General features: G+C 44.8%; 2 protein-coding genes across 8 annotated transcripts in view; one reads left to right on the forward strand and one right to left on the reverse strand.

Annotated features, from left to right (window-relative positions):
* LOC110533189 (lipopolysaccharide-responsive and beige-like anchor protein) overlaps positions 1 to 22,669 on the forward strand; it is a 356,513-nt gene that overhangs the window by 199,662 nt on the left and 134,182 nt on the right. The window lies entirely within an intron of this gene.
* LOC110534514 (protein mab-21-like 2) lies at positions 1,051 to 5,132 on the reverse strand. The gene has a single exon (XM_021619397.3). The coding sequence runs from the start codon at positions 2,522 to 2,524 to the stop codon at positions 1,445 to 1,447; it is 1,080 nt and encodes a 359-aa protein (XP_021475072.1). The 5' UTR covers positions 2,525 to 5,132; the 3' UTR covers positions 1,051 to 1,444.

The following is a 22,669-nucleotide window of genomic DNA, read 5'->3' on the forward strand; positions in this document are numbered from 1 at the left end:
CTTCTTCCTTCGGGTCTTTCAGTTGTTCGTGAAATACAGCCCAGGAATCAGGAATAGTGCGTTGGCCAATGGCTTATGTTGTGGTCAATTTTGTTGAGAATAAAAACCATGAAATGACTTGAATTTATTATTCGACACCTTTGAAATGTAGCCTATATGACTCATTTGAATAGCCTAAATAACAGGCTATAGTAATTAGTATTAATTTCAAAACATCCTCTTTCTATTTGTATTCAACAGTTCAGTGATAAACCAAATAGGCTGCTGCTAATGGATAGCCTACTGTACTAATATTCCCGCGTGGTGTTTAGTCGCTCGTAGCGAAATGGGCCCCGACTTTCCCTGGCTAGTCATTGAGTGACAGTTGTGTATCTTTTTTTCAGCAGTCTGCGCCCAGGGTTATTGGCAATAACAGTTATAATCATAATATAGTTATAATAACAGATAAGTTCATGAATCAACATTTGAGGTTTTGATTTTCATGCGTTAATATTTTTCTATTGTAACGGCAAAGGAATTAACCTGAAATTAGCAATGGTCTATTCTAGTGAATGGGCCTACTACAAGTGGTTGTTGTGTTTCTCTTTATCCTCAGGCTATAATTCATCGGAGAAATTGCACATCTCCCCAATAGTTAATACACAGTAATAACAGACATGCATACCGGTGTGTTTAAATATTATTTTTGCAGCCATATAGCCTATCGACATCAAACTGTCGAGTAAATAGACGTTTTCTTTTGTTAAAACAATTTTCATCAAATTGAACTAAATTATAGTGTGATATATTAATTATTCCAAGACGAAAATTAATGCATGTTCTCTGATATGCATAATCATGCAGAACTCGTATTTTGTATCAAATTAATCTAGGCCCAAGATTTACCGAATGTAAATGTATCAACATTCCTTTTTTACGCACATTAATTCTGTTTTTTTTCACACAGGAATTGATTTCACGATCCTCTTTATCTCGTAAATATACATGTGTATTACTCTTACTAAACAATGCCAGTACTCAAAACATGTATACAAACACAAGGCCAAGTTGTAATGTCATTTCTTAGTTTTATTAACATTTCAGTTTGTCACATAATGGAAAATTGGAACTTGGCACACTACATTTTTATTCTTTCACTTAAAGATTTTGTGCATATAATTTTAAATAAACATTTATTCACTTTGTGAAAACATTTTAAAACAAAACAACAACAAAAAGTATTACATTTAGCTTAATGTACCTTCACGTTCTCTCTCTCTGAAGGGCAATGTCCCATTACACTCCGTTGTAAAAGTTTTTTTTTGTTTGCTTGTTTTTAATTTCTCAATTGTTTCACATTGCTCGGAGAAACCAAGATCACGACGTTTTCCTCTCTGAAGTGATCTCAAAAAACGTCACCTCGGCCCTAAATAGCAATAGTATCACAATCAGACAATTCGACAGTTTATAATTTGTCCAAACTTTTTGCATTAGTGAGGATTTCCCTCGCCAGTCTCCACGTCTGCTTTGCGGCAGCTTCCAGGGCCGAGTGGGGCTTCCCCTGAAACAGGTCCAAATTTGGTAAGAAATAATGGGGGCATCTGCGGCACTGCAAACACGAGATGAGCTGCAGCAGAATTCCGTTGATTCGATCTCCGAGGCAGGACTCATCCCAGTCGGTCTCTCTCGGGTGTTTCTCACACTCATACAGCAGCAGGGTCTTCATGTGGTAGCTCTGGAGTGGTTGACCGGGTAGCTCGAGATGACGGTCGCGAAGAGTCTTCAGGACCGAGAGGCATCTTTTCCTGCATCCCGCCATCAGGAGCCTATTCTCGGCCTCGCTGAACTGCAAGACCCAGGCGTCACTCTCAGCCGAGCTCTGTTTCCCGGTCAACGAATAGCACTCTTTGGAGAGCAGGTTAAAGCCCTCGGCCTTGACCTCGGCCACCCGGTTCGGACCAGGCCAGGGGATATGGGGCATGGGCCACTGGGCAGCGCTCCTAGGCCAGATCCCTGTGCACTTGAACGCAGGGGTGATCTGAACCACGTATCTCTCCCGGATCCTTAGTTTTACCTCACTTGTATCTGCTACCATTTTAACCACGTCACGGTAGCTACACTTATCCACCGCTTGCGCCACCAGAGTCTGAAACCTTGAACGGATCTTCCGGGCGGAAAGGTAGCCCGAGGCCGTTATGAACTCGACCCAGAGAGACATACTTCTTTTGCGGCCGTCGCTCAGCTTCAGTACAGCGCAGCCGGGCAGAGAACCGTCGTCAACAAAGTTGAACACTCCCATCTGGTTGAGGTAGAGGACCACCTCGAACTCGTTGGGAGCTATGACCTCCATCCCCTCGAAGCGCGCCTCTATCTCGCTGAGAGAGGAGATGAACCGGGGTTCCTGCACCTCGACCTCCTTCAGGACGTCCGACACTACCTTACACACCTCCCGGATAGTCTTTGCAATGGCCGCTTTTCGAGTTTGGCATCTCTCGCTGTAGTATTTGTTGAGCTGGTAGACCAGCTTTGCCTGCGTCGCGATCATGTTTGGGCAGAGGTCCGGGCTGTACACCGGAGAGTCGCAGTACGTTGACGGATCCAATGCTTACCGGTAAAGCCAGAGGCGAAACGCTCTTCCCCAAGCAATGGAAAAAATATATAATTAAACTTTTTTTTGCGTACACAGCGGATGGACGTCAGACAGTGTCGGAAGGAAACCGATAGGGATGCAACGTAATAGGCTACTAAATATCAGTCCAAGTCATATGCAGTAGGCAGCCCCAGAATGGGGTGGGCTCAGTGTACAGTATAATACCGTCCGTGTCCTCGCGCTTGCAGACCCTAAAGGATAAAGCTCTGGTCGTGACCACTCATCTCTCCTTGTCGGTTCGGTTGAACGTGAAAACTACGCGTTATTCTCCTACCTTGTCCCACTGTTGTCCACACTCAGCTGTGCGAGCTGGACTTGTGTAGTTTATGAATGGTCCCCTAGAAGAGTGAAAGGGGTCGGGCTTCTCCTCCTGCAATCAACGGCGGAGCTGTCAGTGCAACCAGCCAATCAGAGGCCTCTCCGAGAAGCACTCTTTCACGAGGGGCACACTTTCGCTCTCCAACATCCTGCGCGCGGAGCCTCTGCTCCCAGGTCGAGATATAGGAAGATAAACGGTTCCTTTTCGTATACACAATTTGTGCTCTTTTCGTATACACAATTTGTGCTCTTTTCTACGAAGTATATTTAATATGTTTTAAAGACAGCTGTGTCTCTTTTGCCTTGACCCAGCCTTTTTTTCCCAGGTGTGCACGTGCTCAATATAAAATGGAAACATTTAGAAGGAGAATAGGTTGCGCATTGAGTGATGCTGGCTACCTGACAAGGGAAGTGTTTATTTACTGGCTCGCTTCATGTCTGAATGGCATCAATTTGGAACTCTTTTGTTTTTCTATGGCAGTTAATGAGGCTTGATACTACTTTATAAACATTAGCACTAATGTTTTAATCGCTTTTGACAATGTAACCAATACTTTTTTTAAATGTTATACATTTATCCTATGTATGAATTATTGGACTATTCGTGCATTTGCATATTTCTAGTGAATTGCTCATTTATGTATACCAAGCAATTTTTGACTGATGTTTTATGACATTTATGCGTCAAGAAACAAAGACTAATTTTATTAGAAAGCGGGTCTCCAGGCTGCGGGTTCAACACGGTGTGTGATAATCAGGTTAACGAGATAAATCGAATGTTCAGTGAGTGTACAATATTTCTAATATTAGTGTTTTTTTCCATAAAATAGCATATCATTATTTTTTCCTGATTTTGAGTATTTTTTCTCTCCAGTATAATAGGCTAGAAGTTGTTCACATTTCAAACCACTTGTCTTAAAGGAAATGCTTTTTGTTTGTCATTTTGTGCCTAGTGGTTTCATCTTGGTGTATCGTGACAGTAGATTATAGGCCTGAATAGTTAAAATCACACCCAGTAATTTCCCTCGGATATCGGATTAAGAGCAACAACCTTCCCCTCACTGAAATGTGGTTTATTGTATTCCCATACAAATTTGGCCTACTAATTTCCCTAATATTCTATCGGCTAAATTAACATCATATTACTTCCATATTTGACCCATTTCATGCCATTGCACAATTTAAGAACGGATAACAATTCCTCCTAGAATGGATGCGCACTACACGCACCTGCAGTGCAAGTTTTAGCACGCGTGTAATTATAAAATGTGATGAACGATGATAAGACTATAGGCCTATTATTCTAATTAACATCGTAAGACCCTTTGAGATGTTAACGTGGTATTCCCAATACTATGTTTGGGGCCTGTTTTATTGCAGGCTATTTGCCCTTGTCGTTTTATAAAGCGCATGTTACATTAATAATGCCTAATTCAGAAAAAAAGCTAAAGGTCTGATGTTTATATTTTCACATTCATATTACAACAATTTAAATATGTAATTGATTTCCAAGAAGCTCAAATATATTTTTAAATCACTCTAAAGACATAAACAACCGGCTTTTTCTTTCTCATTGTGCGCTGTGCGTGGTTTTCCAAAAATGCACCTACTTTTAACCTGGTCATCGCTTTATCGGCGCGTGAACCTTGTCGGTGATGAATAATAAACGGACAGGCGTTCTTCGCGCGGGCCCGGGATTGTAATTGAAGTCCTCTTATCACCTCAGACTTCATGTTAGATGACTTAAGAACCAATCACCGTCTCCTCGCGGGCACAGCACCGAGACGCGCGGGGAGAAGGCGGGGTGTGAGACTGGTCCTCAGACAGTGATGCTGCAAAAGAATGGCCCAAAAAGTAACGCATCGGTTAAATGAAAGCTACTTAAGTTAAAGTCCTGTTTGCAAAACTATTGATCTATCTGCAGCTCTGAGGCTTCTTTGCCCGTCCTCCCGTTGTAGACTACTCAAGTTAATGAGGCGCAGGTTGTTAGGAGCTTTGGCATTACATTCATTAGGGAGTCAATTGGACATTCTCTGTCCAGTGGACATCGTTTTTATTTCGGGATCCCTCGAGGCTTTTGGCCTAATTAGACATAAGTGTTTTAATTGCAACGACTTTTGGCTATTTGGAGCTGGAAATATCTCCAGGTCCTTGTTGTGGTGTTAAGCAAAGCACCCAACGATGCAATGACGCAGAGTTAACATTGCTTATCAAAAATCTATATTGATGATATGAAAACCTTCTTTCGCATTCTCATGTACGTTATGAAGTTATTTCAAATGTATATTTGATCCCTTTAAAAATATATTATCATACAATAGTCAGCGAAGCTAATTTAACACGTGTTTAGACATACGAGGGAAAAACCGCTTACGCAGATTGTTTGGCTCTTTAAACAGAGACAGACTAACATTTTAAATGTAATTGATGGTGATATTAGTAAATGACTGAAACACTATTGTCTCAATGTTATGCAGGCTTTATACAGCCAATGCCTTTTCTTGTAGTTTAGTATTACAAAAACACAACGATTATTTCCCATTTTGGAGAATATGCTTTTTGCGCCAAATATACATTATGTTTCCCACATATTGGTCAGCATGACCACGACACACAGGTTAAAAGACTGAAACGTTCCTAGAATACTCATGTTCTCTATTTAGCTTTAGTTTCTCATTCTCACCACATTCACTGTAGCATCGGGTTTAGCTGAAGTCTGGAAAATGCAACCGCTGAAAATACAGTGTGGATACTGAAATAAGCCACAAAGTTGGCAGAAACCAAGTGATAAAGTGTTTTTCAGTTTTTCTCTGCAAACAGTTTTTCTGTAAAAGTTTAATTCTTTTTTTAAACAGTAAAATGGCAAATGCCTGTGGACTTGACGTTCTCATAGATTCCAGTAGTGTTGATGAAGCTACTAACACTACAGAGGGTATAGATTACTGTAGTGCAGGAGATGGGGTTGGGTGATATTTGGGGAGACATCTTCTATGATATGCTACTCCAGATATTGCAATATCTGATACAATTGTTTTGCGCATTTAATGAGTAAATCATTCCAGCCTGTGCTTATTTATGATCATAACTTTAAATAAACTTTGTATTATGAAACAGTAAGGCTTAGTTAATTAATTTAGACTTCATTTTCAACATATTTAAACAGCCTAACTGATAAAACTTCACAGTTTTTGATTTGTAAAGTTCAAATCGAGTCGTCTTGCACTTCCCGATATATCGTCATTGTCAAATATCACGATATTCAATTTGATCATATATCGACCCAACCCTAGTAGGAGACCTCGGGACAGATTCACAAAACTCACTGTCTTGATTAACTAACTATAAGCCTAGATGTTGAAAAACTATAAAACTGTGGTTAAGGGGTGTGTCTGTTGGGTATTTTAATTTAATTGAAGGATTTGTTTTATTGGCTATTTCCTGGTTCAAGTTAAGGAATGTAACCTCAAGTCTGTGATTATTTTCACTTATGATGAGTGTATTTGGTGTTTACACATATACAGTGCATTCGGAAAGTATTCAGACCCCTTAACTCTTTCCACATTTTGTTACGTTACAGCCTTATTCTAAAATTGATTAAATTGTTTTTTCCCCCTCATCACACAATACCCCATTATGACAAAGCAAAAACAGTTATTTTTTGTTGTTGTGCAAAATCTGAAATATCACATTTACGTAACTATTCAGAGACCCTTTACTCAGTACTTTGTTGAAGTACCTTTGGCAGCGATTACAGCCCCGACTCTTCTTGGGTTTGACGCTACATGTTTGGCACACCTGTATTTGGGGAGTTTCTTCCATTCTTCTCTGCAGATCCTCTCAAGCTCTGTCAGGTTGGATGGGGAACGTTGCTGCACAGCTATTTTCAGGTCTCTAGAGATGTTAGAAGCCACTCCTCAGAAAAAGGCAGATGACAGCATGATGCTGCCACCACCACCATGCTTCACCATAGGGATGGTGCCAGGTTTCCTCCAGACGTGAAGCTTGGCATTCAGGCCAAATAATTAAATCTTGGTTTCATCAGACCAGAGAGATCCCACACCCTCCCTTTTGTACACTCGTTGTTTGTTTGTTACCTATGCATAGTCACTTCAGCCCCCCCCTACAGATTACCTCAACTAGCCTGTATCCCTGCACACCGACTCGGTACCGGTGCCCCCTGTATATATCCTCATTATTTTTATTGTGTTATCTTTATTATTACTTTTTATTTTAATCTACTTGGTAAACATTTTCTTCTTCTTGAACTGCACTGTTGGTTAAAGGCTTGTAAGGTAAGCATTTCACCGTAAAGTCTACACTTGTTGTATTCGGCGAATGTGATAAATACATTTTTATTAGATTTTTTTGTCATGGTCTGAGAGTCTTTAGGTGCTTTTTGGCAAACCAAGCAGGCTTGTCCTGCCTTTTTCTGAAGAGTGGCTTCTGTCTGGATACTCTACCATAAAGGCCTAATTGGTGGAGTGCTGCAGAGATGGTTGTCCTTCTGGAAGGTTCCCCCATCCCCACAGAGGAGCTCTGTCACAGTAACCATTGGGTTCTTGGTCACCTCCCTGACCAAGGCCCTTCTCCCCTGATAGCTCAGTTTGGCCCGGCGAAGGCCTCTGTGTTCTTGGGGACTTTCAATGCTGAAGAAATGTTTTGGTGCCCTTCACAAGATCTGTGCCTCGACACAATCCTGTCTCGGAGCTCTACGGACAATTCCTTTGACCTCATAACTTGGTTTTTGCTCAGACATGTATTGTCAACTGTGGGGCCTTATATAGACGTGTGTGCCTTTCCAAATCATGTCCAACCAATTGAATTTACCACAGGTGGACTCCAAGTTGTAGAAACATCTCAAGGATGATCAATGGAAACAGGATGCACCTCAGCTCAATTTCGGGTGTCTCATAACAAAGGTTCTGAATACTAATGTAAATAAGCTATTTCCTTTAAAAAATATATACTTTTTAATACATTTGCAAACATTTTAAAAACCTGTTTTCGCTTTGTCATTTTGGGGTATTGTGTGGATTTATGGAGAAGAAGAAAAATGTATTTCATCAATTTTAGAATAAGGCTGTAATGTAGCAAAATGTGGAAAAATTCAAGGGGTCTGAATACTTTCTGAATGCACTGTATAGGCATGCTATACATACATACATACACACACACATCACATCACATCACATCACACACACACACACACACACACACACACACACACACACACACACATACACACATGCAATCTGGTAATTTTCTCATGATCCTGCATATTTGGTATTTTTGCATTAACCATCTGTTATATGAACCTGTTCCAAATCTTTGGTTTATAGTTGGAGTGGCATTCATGTCAGTGTTGTAGTCAACCTACAACATACACCTCCTATCTCTTGTTATTAGCAATGTTCTGGATCTGGACTAGAACCGTAGTAGAATTGACGCTGTCAAGAGACGAGATAAGCCACATAGACGCAAACGTTCATTTGGAAGTTTCTAGCAAAAATACTTGAACTCTAACCGAACAGGCAACGTTACATTAGGTACCGTGTGATGTATGGTTTACTTACAACCTTGATTTATTGTGAAGATTTAAAAAATGCAAAACTGTTGAGATTTGACATTCTTTTCCCCTGAATCATGCCCGACTGGAGGAATAGTTGTACTCAAAGACCCTTGGCGTGCAGCTTAAGAAAGAAAAAAAGAACGGTTAAGGGTTTTTATTTTAGACTGCAAGACTGTTTAATATCAAAAGCACAGTTCAGTCCCTGAGAGATGAATACACGCCCCCAAGTGTGTGTCCCAAATGACACCCCATTCCCTTTATAGTACAAGAGCCCTATGGACCCTGGTCAAAAGTAGTGCACTATATAGGGAACATGGTGCCATTTGGGATGGGACACACTCAAAGTCGTGAAAGTGTCCAAATGTAAAGTAACATGCTAACTGTAGCTTAATGAAATATATGGTGACAGTAAGTATGACTTATAAAGACAAATTGTAAATACACTCTGAATGTCAGACAGGGTCAATATACACATATCTGGAATATAAATTCTTGCCTTCATAAGCGACTGAAGCAAAATTGTGTGAACCGGAGTTCAACTGATTTCACACTGTCGTGACAACACTGCACCTATTATGGGCAACGCATGCAAAGCTAGAATGGTATTTTTGTTGTGTGGGTTTTTGGTGTTCAGGTAGTGTCTATGCATGGATGGTATTATTGAGGTTATTTTAGGTGTAGTTAGTCATCACAACATCCTGTAGTTTCAGAGTGTGTGTGTGCGTACACATGTGCACGCGCTTGTGTGTATTTTGGCCCCATCCTTTGACCTCTCCTTAATTCATACGAACATTTTGTGTGAATCATGTTTTGGACTCATCATTCACTATTCGTTTCAAAGTTATCACGGATGTTCCCTTAGTGTGGATCTAGAGGGACTTTTTTCAAGGAAAGGCTCGCTTTTGGCGAAGTAAGGCTGCTTATCCTTAAGGCTTGTCACACTTTCCTCTAGGGTTGATTTGTAGGAACAGAACGAAAACAAATAGACTCAGAGCCATAAGGTTGATCCCTCTTAGCCAAACAGAGTTCATTTCCGATAGCCTCCTTCAGAATCCATCATGTTAGAGTACACTACAGAACTGCAGAGATTCTACAATTCGGTTTCATCTCCGTGTACTTCCGCTTTGGTGTCTGTGCGCCTTATATGGCATTTTGGATTCTGGCGTCTATTTGAAGTCATCCAAGGCCATGTTCAGTGCATCAATGGTGTTTATGCTAATCATGCAGATTTTACACGTTAATACACATGCTATAATGATTATAATAATTTGGGGGATTTTATGTAGCCAATATATGCCCATGTTATGTTTTAGGGTAAGTGTATAACTAAAACTAGATTTATTACCGTCAACACAAATATGATAGTATTCATGTAGCATAACGTGACACGTGTTATTGGACCAATCACAGCAGAGAGCAACTCCGTACCTGGGAGAAATAAAAACATGTCATAGATACTAAACGGCTTCTTTTGAGGCTCTTTTCAGCCTTTTTTTTTTGTAGATTCTATCGAAGTCATCTTTTATTCTCTGCCTATTTATCTCGGTGTGAAAACATCCCACTTTATCAGACGGCGCCTAAAGGTCTTTCTCTGGTCTGTATTGAATAGAGTAAAAGAGGACGAGGCCTGCCTGAAGAGTCCGTCTTTGATCTGAGTCTGTGTGACGACTCCACAGTGATCCTCTCACTCCACCAGGACAGGGTCCATAACCCCTCTCTCTCACTTCTGCTTTCTGACAAGCACTCCTTTTTCTGACTCACTCGCTCTCGAAAGTACCCCCCCCCCTCCCCTCCCCCCAACACACTACCACATCTGCCCAGCTACTGAAGAGGCTAGCTAGTGAGCTACCAGATTACTCAGCCGAGCCCCAAGGGGTTATGGGATATACGGCTGCTGGTTTGTTTTTTTAGCACCTCGCTGGCGTACAACACAATGTCGCCAACCATCCCTCCTCGTGTGTGTTTTGCCTCCATGTATATTCTTAGTTATCTGTTTTCAATGTTGAAGGGAATCTTGACGTTCATACAATCTGCAACTTGACCTGAACATTGGGTCTAAGTAGTGAGTCTGGATAACTCATTGGAACTTGTATGGCAGGTATATTTGCTCGTTGAATGTATCTAATAGATGTTTATAATGGTGGTCATTCTTCTTTAGTGAAATCAATGATGACCAAGATGTATGTCATGGATAAGCTCTCTTATGCCTGTCTGGATACAGACTCATGTTCTTAGACGTCTCCAGTCGCCCCACTGTGAGTAATGGAGATATTTGAAGTAGGAATTCTGACAGAATGAATAACTTCTCCTCAGTGAATACATTAGAATACATTGTTCCTTTACACTCTCTCTCTCTCTCTCTCTTGCTCTCTCTCTCTTGCTCTCTCTCTCTCTTGCTCTCTCTCTCTCTTGTTCTCGCTCTCTCGCGCTCTCTCGCTCTCTCTCGTTGGAGAAGGAGAGCTATAAATAAGGAATACAGGAATTGAGTTCAGAGGCCCGAGATGTTTGGTGGGGAAGAAGAGAAAAAAAATCTGCAACAGTTTTATTCCTGTGTCTGGTTGAGTTAGCGCGCTTTGTACTTTCAAGTGAATGATAAGGGGGAGGATGTCAGGCAGCGAGAGGCTTTTAGCTGCAGCTTTTTCTCTCTTTTCTCCTCTCCTCTGCCGGTGGAAATATGAGAGGCACAGGGAAAGTGGCTCACCGGCAGGCAGACACACATACACACACCAACACACACTCACTCTAAGGCGTCACCCAGGCCCTGGTGCATGGACCCAGCTGCTTTCTCTGTAGGAGGCAGTGGGCCCAGAAATCAGGCCGTGGTACTAATTGCTTGGCTGTGCCTCTGCATCTGGCCGTCACGCGTGCACACACAGACACGCACAGACACGCACAGACACGCACGCACAGACACGCACGCACAGACACGCACGCACAGACACGCACGCACAGACACGCACGCACAGACACGCACGCACAGACACGCACGCACAGACACGCACGCACAGACACGCACGCACAGACACGCACACTCAGGACAGACAGACACACACACGCACTCAGGACAGACAGACACACACACGCACTCAGGACAGACAGACACACACACGCACTCAGGACAGACAGACACACACACGCACTCAGGACAGACACACACACGCACTCAGGACAGACACACACACGCACTCAGGACAGACGGACACACGCACTCAGGACAGACAGACGGACACACTCACTCAGGACAGACAGACGGACACACGCACTCAGGACAGACAGACGGACACACGCACTCAGGACAGACAGACGGACACGCACTCAGGACAGACAGACGGACACGCACTCAGGACAGACAGACGGACACACGCACTCAGGACAGACAGACGGACACACGCACTCAGGACAGACAGACGGACACACGCACTCAGGACAGACAGGCACACGCACTCAGGACAGACAGGCACACGCAGTCAGACAGACAGTCAGACGCAGTCAGACAGACAGACGGATACACTCACTCAGACAGACGGATACACTCACTCAGACAGACGGACACACTCGGACACACTCGGACAGACGGACACGCTCGGACACACTCGGACAGACGGACACACTCGGACAGACGGACACACTCGGACACACTCGGACACACTCGGACAGACGGACACACTCGGACAGACGGACACACTCGGACAGACGGACACACTCGGACTCACTCGGACAGACGGACTCACTCGGACAGACGGACACACTCGGACAGACCGGACACACTCGGACAGACCGGACACACTCGGACAGACGGACACACTCGGACAGACGGACACAGACGGACACACTCGGACAGACGGACACACTCGGACAGACGGACAGACTCACACTCAGACACTCAGACCCAGAGAGACATACTCAGACAGACAGACAGACATACTCAGACAGACAGACATACTCAGACAGACAGACATACTCAGACAGACAGACAGACATACTCAGACAGACAGACAGACATACTCAGACAGACAGACAGACATACTCAGACAGACAGACAGACAGACATACTCAGACAGACAGACAGACAGACATACTCAGACAGACAGACAGACAGACATACTCAGACAGACAGACAGACAGACATACTCAGACAGACAGACAGACAGACATACTCAGACAGACAGACAGACAGACATACTCAGACAGACAGACAGACAGACATACTCAGACAGACAGACATACTCAGACAGACAGACACAGAGCATCTGCCTGGCAGATCTGATGAAGAAGTCATAGAGCAGATGTGTCCGTCCTCCTGCCTCTCAAAATGCCAGCCATGGGTTGCCACTCCGTAGTACATGTGGTGTTAAGTTGCGTCCTGCACACTCACTGGATGCTTGTGTACTGGGAGAGCGGGAAAAGGGGCGGGGAGGCCGTGGCGCTGCACTGCTATTGGCTGAAGTCAAGGAAGTGTAAGTCTGATTGGAGAGCTGTGGAGCCACTCCCACTGCTTCGGCTGTTGCGGTTTATGGAACGGAATATGAAAATGGGCCAAACAGTTAGTATCCTGGCTGAGACAAAACACACAGAGCACATTGGGGCGGGGGTGGGGGGTCATTTACAAAATACTCTGAATATTCAATGTGGGTCATCATCAGGGTGTTCCTCTCAGAATAACCTCGAGTTCTCACTTGGTTGACTTGTAGTATTTTAACAGAACAGAGTTGTTCAACAGTGCCCCTTTTATTGACTAAGGGCTATGTACAGTCACATCTAGCCTCCTGGTTCCATCCTTCTGGTTACGCCCTCCTTGTTCCAGCCCTCCTTGTTCCAGCCCTCCTTGTTCCAGCCCTCCTTGTTCCAGCCCTCCTGGTTCCAGCCCTCCTTGTTCCAGCCCTCCTTGTTCCATCCTCCTGGTTCCCGGACTGTGTTCTGTGGTTCTCTGAAGAAGATGCTGTTGTGAAGGACATTAGTAGCACTTTGCCAATTGGTGGGGAGGAGACGGCTTAAGCAGAGGGGTATTCAGTAGCAGAATGGGGAGAGGACAGGGTGGTCAGTCAAAGAAAATCACCCAGCGTTTTGTCTGGGCCAGTTCCATGTCGTTAGTCTGTCCTGAAAGCGTCAAACCTTGGCGGCGGCTACCCCCTATTCCACCCTCCACCCCCCTCCGGTCGCCGGGGACGACCTTCGGCTGCAGCTGCCAGTCAGAGAGGGTGCCTGGGCGGCATGGCAGCCTGGCCTGTGAGGAAGCCATATTGATTTTCCAGTTAGCTCCAGTACACACTACTTAGAGCTAACGGACGTCCTGACGAACAGGTATGTCATTATCAATGAGCAGCAGAAACCCAGCCCGTTCACCTCTCACCGCTACCATTCATATTTCCTCTCCCTCCATCTCTCTACTCCTCCATTTCTCCGTTCGCTCCTTCAGCTCTGACAGAGTGCATCCTGGGACGGTCAATAAATCGCTCAGGCATACCGCGACAAGGACCGGTTGAGTGATGTGGTGGAGGGCCACTTTCTTTTTTCCCTCTCTCTCTCTCTCTCTCTCTCTCTCTCTCTCTCTCTCTCTCTCTCTCCCTCCCTGTTTCCATCCATCGCTTTCCTGGTAATTACAGCACCTGGAAGACATTAAGTGTTTCCTTACCCGAGACAGACTCATTATCATCAGAGCCAATCGGCCGCTCTGCTCTTCTCCTTTTCCTCCACTCATTCCCTGATGTCCAGGGTCTTCTCCCTTCTACACGTGTAATCCCACCCAGCCTCTTGCTCCCTGTGGCACGTTGACTTTACCTCTTCGTCAAGAAACTCAATTATTCCCATACAGACTCCCATGTTCCCCTCTCCCTTGCCTTCACTCTCCTATTGTAAGTCACTGTCCGAGTCTTCAAAGGCTCCTAACCACAAATGCATAAGACAGATGTGAGCAATTGAGATCGATTTGAGCCAATTAATAGAGATAAGGCCAAATACACGTTTTAAGCTTCCTGAAGTGAGTTTTTGCTCTCGTCTCTGGTCTCCCCCCACATGTCCAGTCCTGGCACAGCCTTACAAACGCAGCCTTCTGTCGCCTTTAAGTCATTATAGTTTTCTGTAGAAAAATAGCAGAAGCAGTTTCTCTCTCTCGCTCTCCATTTCTCTCTCTCCATTTCTCTCTCATCTTCTTTATTTGTACCTCACTATATTCTTTATAGCCTTTTTCCTGTGGCAGCCAGCTTCATTTTTTACCTCTATTGTTTATAGTCTTCCTGTGGCGGCCATCTTCTTTAAAAAATATTTGTTACATTTTTTAAACCTCTCTGTATTGTTTATAGCCCTGTTCCTGTGGCGGCCATCTTCTTTCTTTACCTCTCTCTGTATTATTTATAGCCCTGTTCCTGTGGCGACCATCTTCTTTCTTTACCTCTCTCTGTATTGTTTATATCCCTGTTCCTGTGCCAGCCATATTAATAGTTATTTTGAACTTAACTTACTGCAACGCCAGATCAAGAGTTAGACACTTTTCAAGATGTTGCTTGTGTGTTTGTCGATAGGGTCATGTGTTGTTGTTGCATTACAGACATATATACACTGCTCAAAAAAATAAAGGGAACACTAAAACAACACATCCTAGATCTGAATGAATGAAATATTCTTATTAAATACTTTTTCTTTACATAGTTGAATGTGCTGACAACAAAATCACACAAATTATCAATGGAAATCAAATTTATCAACCCATGGAGGTCTGGATTTGGAGTCACACTCAAAATTTAAGTGGAAAACCACACTACAGGCTGATCCAACTTTGATGTAATGTCCTTAAAACAAGTCAAAATGAGGCTCAGTAGTGTGTAGCCTCCACGTGCCTGTATAACCTCCCTACAACGCCTGGGCATGCTCCTGATGAGGTGGTGGATGGTCTCCTGAGGGATCTCCTCCCAGACCTGGACTAAAGCATCTGCCAACTCCTGGACAGTCTGTGGTGCAATGTGGCGTTGGTGGATGGAGCGAGACATGATGTCCCAGATGTGCTCAATTGGATTCAGGTCTGGGGAACGGGCAGGCCAGTCCATAGCGTCAATGCCTTCCTCTTGCAGGAACTGCTGACACACTCCAGCCACATGAGGTCTAGCATTGTCTTGCATTAGGAGGAACCCAGGGCCAACCGCACCAGCATATGGTCTCACAAGGGGTCTGAGGATCTCATCTCGGTACCTAATGGCAGTCAGGCTACCTCTGGCGAGCACATGGAGGGCTGTGCGTTCCCCCAAAGAAATGCCACCCCACACCATGACTGACCCACCGCCAAACCGGAGGATGTTACAGCCAGCAGAACGTTCTCCACGGCGTCTCCAGACTCTGTCACGTCTGTCACATGTGCTCAGTGTGAACCTGCTTTCATCTGTGAAGAGCACAGGGCGCCAGTGGCAAATTTGTCAATCTTGGTGTTCTCTGGCAAATGCCAAACGTCCTGCACGGTGTTGGGCTGTAAGCACAACCCCCACCTGTGGACGTCGGGCCCTCATACCACCCTCATGGAGTCTGTTTCTGACCGTTTGAGCAGACACATGCACATTTGTGGCCTGCTGGAGGTCATTTTGCAGGGCTCTGGCAGTGCTCCTCCTGCTCCTCCTTGCACAAAGGCGGAGGTTGCGGTCCTGCTGCTGGGTTGTTGCCCTCCTACGGGCTCCTCCATGTCTCCTGATGTACTGGCCTGTCTTCTGGCAGCGCCTCCATGCTCTGGACACTACGCTGACAGACACAGCAAACCTTCTTGCCACAGCTCGCAATAATGTCCCATCCTGGATGAGCTGCACTACCCGAGCCACTTGTGTGGGTTGTAGACTCCGTCTCATGCTACCACTAGAGTGAAAGCACCGCCAGCATTCAAAAGTGACCAAAACATCAGCCAGGAAGCATAGGAACTGAGCAGTGGTCTGTGGTCACCACCTGCAGAACCACTCCTTTATTGGGGGTGTCTTGCTAATTGCCTATAATTTTCACCTGTTGTCTATTCCATTTGCACAACAGCATGTGAAATTTATTGTCAATCAGTGTTGGTTCCTAAGTGGACAGTTTGATTTCACAGAAGTGTGATTGACTTGGAGTTACATTGTGTTGTTTAAGTGTTCCCTTTATTTTTTTGAGCAGTGTACAAGGAAGGCAGTTCTAACCATTGATAAATTCTCATGTGGCATCAATGTAGATGTAATTGCTTTTCGAGAGCTGGAACTCAAGGACAGTTTGTATTCAACTCGTTCTGCTTCTGTCAGCATGTAGTCGGTGGTGCTTTACGTTCTTATTCAGAGCAGGCTACAAGGTGGAATGGTGTTGAAGATTGTTTCATCTCCTGTTCTCTCTTCTCTTCTTTTTACCTCTCCACTGTTCCTCTGTTTCTGTTGTCGTTGCCGACCCGGATCTCGTGTCGGTTTGTTATTGCGGAGATGTTAAACGGGGCCGGTGGTTGTGATTGTGTGTGATTGTGACTGTGCGTGTGTGTGTGTGAAAACACGGCAGATTAAGGGTTCACCAGTAGAGAGGTGTAATCAGGCAGGACAGGCCTGGGGAAAGATGATTGCCACTTGGTCATCACACAGGGAACCACTTAGACACTGTGTCAACCCCTCGGCTAATGATGACTAATGTCTCCTTCCCCCTGACTCTCTCTTTTAACACCATCACTGTCTCTGTCTTCATCTAGCTGGCACCACACACAGAAAGAGAAACACTGGTTACACACACACACGCTCAAACACACTGACAAACACACGCTTAAACACACTGACAAACACACGCTCAAACACACTGACAAACACACGCTCAAACACACTGACACACACGCTCAAGCACACTGACACACACGCTCAAGCACACTGACACACACGCTCAAGCACACTGACACACACGCTCAAGCACACTGACACACACGCTCAAGCACACTGACACACACGCTCAAACACACACACGCTAAAACACACTGACAAACACACGCTCAAACACACACACGCTCAAACACACTGACAAACACACGCTCAAACACACACACACGCTCAAACACACACACACGCTCAAACACACTGACAAACACACGCTCAAACACACTGACAAACACACGCTCAAACACACTGACACACACGCTCAAACACACACACACACACACACACACACACACACACACACACAGTTTTACATCTCACACATCTCTCTCCCTCTCATCCAGCACCTCTTGCCCCTGAGTTTGTACTGTAGACACACCTCACCATGCAATACCTCCAGACAAAGAAGCCCTGGTTGCACCTGATCCTGGCCCCTCCATCATGCTCCATCTGTGGGGTTTGTTTTACTGGTGTCCATCAGGGCCATGTCCGACCAGGGCCTTCCCTCTCTGATTGATCACTTTCTCTCTCTCACACACACACACACACACACACACACACACACACACACACACACACACACACACACACACACACACACACACACACACACACACACACAGCTCCATCATTTAGTCCCTCAGTCAGGGTTCTGACACATGGTGTCAAAGGCAACAGCAGTAGCCTGATGGATCATCCTGCTTGTGGATGCCAGTCTGCCTGGTGCTACAGTCTGATAGTGTGTGCGTGATATTAACCACTCAACACCTGTGTGCCTGCTGTTCTATCAGCAAGCCTTTGTTAGTCAACAGAACAGAGGTCAGAGTCAGACAGATTGCAGGAACATCGATCACTGCCCTCAAATGGAAATTGGAATTGTTAATTATTTGGAGGATCATTTTTGATGGTGATATGGAAGGAGGGAAGCATCTAGAATGTTTGGGTTGTTCTACCTTTTTTTCATGGACAGAAAACCAGTGGTGGGAGTACATATTTTACCATTTAAATCATGAGATATACAACTAATGGAGGCTAAATGATTGATATGAGCCAGCAAGAAATCAGAATAGTAGGAATTTGACAGAGAAACAAGAACAATGTTCTCATTTTTGGCTAATATTCTTACTGCACTTGATGCATGACAAAGCAGACAGTGAAAACATGACAGAACAATTGTTGTGTTGACCTACTGTGTTGGTATCCACTATATCCGATCAGTGAGAATAGTGTGTGACTGTTTTGACTCCTGGTGGTGCTGCCACCGCCATCATGGCTAATGACCCGTCCAGTCTGGTTGAAATGGCACCTCCACAGGGGCCCTGTGTACTCACTCAACCAAGACCCCTTTATAGGTGACAATGGCATTAGAGGGGTTTATAGCTCTGCTCCACACTAGAAACACAAACAAGGGGGCCAACACAAGAACAACACTCAAGGAACATACTTTGAAAGGCTTGGGTTTTTTGTTGTTGGTAAGGACTGATGCTTTGGAGAACAAAGCATGTGCTTCGGATAGGGCTGCTCATGTTGTCGTGGGTGATATCTTGGGTTGTATCTTCACAACCAACACGTTCATATTTCCTCACCGTCATCCGTTTTATTTCTGTGTTTAATGAGCCACTGGAATTAGTTTTGCACCAGTTGTTTTTTTCTTATCACGTTGATCATTTGAAATGGAACATTGGGTTCAACTCAGACGACAGACGGTCCATGTAGAAAACAGATTCTAGCCTCTATTTCCTCCAATACATGAATGGAATTGAGAATGGATAAATGGAATCTCCTAGCTAACAGAGATGGGCAGGTTATCCAAACACTATCACTAGCTAGTTGACTTTCCTCTCCTCCATTTAACCCCCTTAGACCCCTGCCTCTGGAGAGTGGAGGTTTATTTATTAGCTCAGTTATCTTCTTAAAGGGACGGCTCTCAACACGACCATACAGATCATCTAGCTTGGATTGAATCACCTCGGAATCTTACACATAGCCATATGGGGTTCTATTCATCCAGTCTGGGAAGACCCTTTTTCACTCTCCCTCTCTTTCCCCCAACCCAACCCTCCTTGCCCCTAAGAGAGGTCTACTCTCCACCTCACACCCCTTCTCCAATCCAATTAAGCCAGGGACAAAAGCAGGATTAGTGAAGAGTTTACCTCAGTGGAGCTCCACAGCGACCCCCAAAAAGGCCCGTCAATGGTAAAAAGGCCAAAGGGGGCTTTGGGAGTTTGAGGGATAGCGGGGAGAATGTGATAGGCGCTGGCCAGCGATCTTAACCTGTCTCATGTTTGTGTGGCGAACGGTGGCTCAATGCGGCGGCGGTTTAGAGGGAAGTTGGAGGTTGGGGACAATGCCTCAGTCTTTGACCACTTTGCTCCAGAAGCTTGGGCCTGTCTCCCTGATTTTCTCTGCACCTCTGAATTTCAATGAAAAGCGCCTCCATCTCCTCTCTCCTCCATTCATGAAGGGGCTAGCGTTGGCTGACTGGCTTGACACTTCGAGGAGCGTTTTTCTAGTCGTTGAAGTTGTATCCCACCTCCGACAGGTGCAACCTCGTGGTCTCGAGGGACGGTTTTGTACTTCTTAAAAGATAGCTGTTGGATATAGTATTTAATCAATGAAAGAAACCAACCGTTTTAAAGCCTTTGTGGACAATTTTAGGCCTGGGAAGAGTCTCTGTCCCCGGGTCAATGATAAGTACAGTAGCAACATCCGTCTGTTATTGTTCTCTTGTCTTCTTTTGAACAGCCATCGTTGCCCCGAAGTAGCAGGTAAAATGCAGGGACAGGCAGCCTACTAAATCTGCATATGTCTGGCGAATTTCACGCTCCTCTTCCCTTCACTTATGTGGCCTTATCCCTCCTTTATTCCACCATCACCCCAGAGCCACCAACTCTGCCCTCACCGGCCCCAAGGTTAAAGAGCTTTAAGTCTCAACCCAAAACTGTTAAGGGGAGAGAAACGCCAGGCCTTGAATGGGGAAGGGGGGTTTTGTGTACCCCCTCTGGCAAAACTGATCCCTATCTCTGTGTAATTACCTATAGAAATCAAACTTTATCTCCTCCTTCACCACAAGAAAGAATGTGACACATTGGCCACTGGGTTGCCCGATTGGGTTTGGTCTTATCCTCTTGTTGTTTTTTGAATTCTCATAAAAAAGCTCCCAGCTACTGTTTTTGTTACTATTCAAATCCCACCGCTGCCACCAATTGCACTTGCTACCTCTAACAGTTTGGTTTCTTATTATCTTTCCAGAGCTTCTTGTCCCTGGCCTCGATCTGCACAAAAGCTCACTTGTTTAATGAGTCAATGCATTGAGGGCTTCACTTCTCTGCCAATTAACCCCAGGACCATTCCGTCATTTTCCTAAATCCACACACGGCTTTTTTTGTTCACGCTTTATAAGGCTAAGCCGCTAGCTAGCGCCGGAGCAGGGGCCGGGCTGGAAAGTTAAAAGGCTAACCTGTTAGCAAACACAGTGGAGAGGGACATAAAAGGTTTAATCCCTATTAGGATAAATTCAAACTAAATGGCCACAAATAGCCTTTGAAAAGAAGGGACTTTCTTCAAAGAGTATAGCCCCAAACTAAGCAGCGTTTGGGGGTAAATGCGTTTGGCTTGGATGTCACTACTATAAACTCAACTCAACGCAAGCTTGGGCCCTCTTTATTTTTCTTCAAATCTCTCACACTCCAGCGGTTTCTTAGGCATGTTTATTTGCTCAGTGTCGTGGTTTGTTTTACTTGCCTCGAGGCAGATAGACTCCTATACGTGACCAGTGATTAGAGCTTGAATCACTCAGCTACATGCGGGTACAACAATCGTGCCCATCAATCATTCCCTAATGACACAAATCCTTTGGCTTAAATTTATTGGATGAATTTGTGTCGAATATTTTCTGTAATTCCCTGTGTGGTGTACATATGTACGTTACTGCATGCAGTAAGTAGTGTGTTATCTTAATTGCCTATTGTTGTGGGGATGACTGCTGGGGTGAGAAAGTAGAGTCATGTGTTTTCCACCATTCTGCAGGTCCCATGATCCTAGAACTCTCACTATGGGGCCAGATCATTTTTTTCCCCTCTTAGATGTGGTTCTCCCCCCCTCCACTCCTCCTCCTTTCACATTCTGGGAGACTGTATCACACCTGGTTTGGATAGTCCATCTGTAGATGCTCTACAGACTAACTGTCTAATAGCCCTTATCCTAACCTTTATTCTAAACCCAACCCAACCCTATTCGTAACCGTAGCAAGCAGTTGCTTATCAACAGTATGATAGTATGACCATCTGTAGATCACCGATATCGGACATTCCAAATACAGTGAGATCTAATTATATACCTATTATACTTATACTCTCTCTTTCTTTCTCTCGCGTTCTCTCTCTTGCGCTCTCTCTCTCTCTCTTGCGCTCTCTCTCTCTCTTGCGCTCTCTCTCTCTTGCGCTCTCTCTCTCTCTTTCTCTTTCTCTTTCTCTCTCTCTCTCTCTCTCGCTCTCTCTCTCTCTCTCTTTCTCTCTCGCTTTCTCTCTCGCTTTCTCTCGCTTTCTCTCGCTCTCTTTCTCTGTTTCTCTCGCTCTCTCTTTCTCTCTCTCTCTCTTTCTCTCTCTCTCTTGCTCTTTCTCGCTCTTTCTCTCGCTTTCTCGCTTTCTCTCTCTCTCTCTCTGTTTTTTCCTGGTATCACTCAAACTCAACAACAAAATTTGTCCTAATTGGCTCCAGAGGGCTGAGGGAAGGGGGGGACTGGGGCGAGTCAGAGGGGCCCGTACATGCCAGCGGAGGCGAGGGCCCTGATTGGAGCAGAGGCCCAGGCCCAGGCCTCGTTAGCCTCCCCCTTCCACACCCCTTCTCTACCTCCTACTCATTAGTCTGATGAACTCATTCTCTGATGGAGGGTGACATGGCTGGGTGTGGTGTGCCAGGCTGGAACAGAACCCAACTGGGGGAGGGGGGTTCTGAGGCAAAGCCTGTGTGTGTCAGATGAAGGGTGAGCAAGGGTGAGGGAGGGAGGTGGTGGGGTTGGGGGATACAGTGGGGCAAAAAAGTATTTAGTCAGCCACCAATTGTGCAAGTTCTCCCACTTAAAAAAGATGAGAGAGGCCTGTAATTTTCATCATAGGTACACTTCAACTATGACAGACAAAATGAGAAAAAAAATCCAGAAAATCACATTGTAGGATTTTTAATGAATTTATTTGCAAATTATGGTGGAAAATGAGTATTTGGTCACCTACAAACAAGCAAGATTTCTGGCTCTCACAGACCTGTAACTTCTTCTTTAAGAGGCTCTCTGTCCTCCACTCGTTACCTGTA

This window comes from Oncorhynchus mykiss, chromosome 10 (assembly GCF_057628025.1).
Source record: "Oncorhynchus mykiss isolate SJ-2025 chromosome 10, ASM5762802v1, whole genome shotgun sequence".
Lineage (NCBI taxonomy): Eukaryota > Metazoa > Chordata > Actinopteri > Salmoniformes > Salmonidae > Oncorhynchus > Oncorhynchus mykiss.

Bases quoted from the DNA above. Each gene is read 5' to 3' on its own strand.
- LOC110534514 (XM_021619397.3), bottom strand. From the start codon at position 2,524: ATGATCGCGACGCAGGCAAAGCTGGTCTACCAGCTCAACAAATACTAC.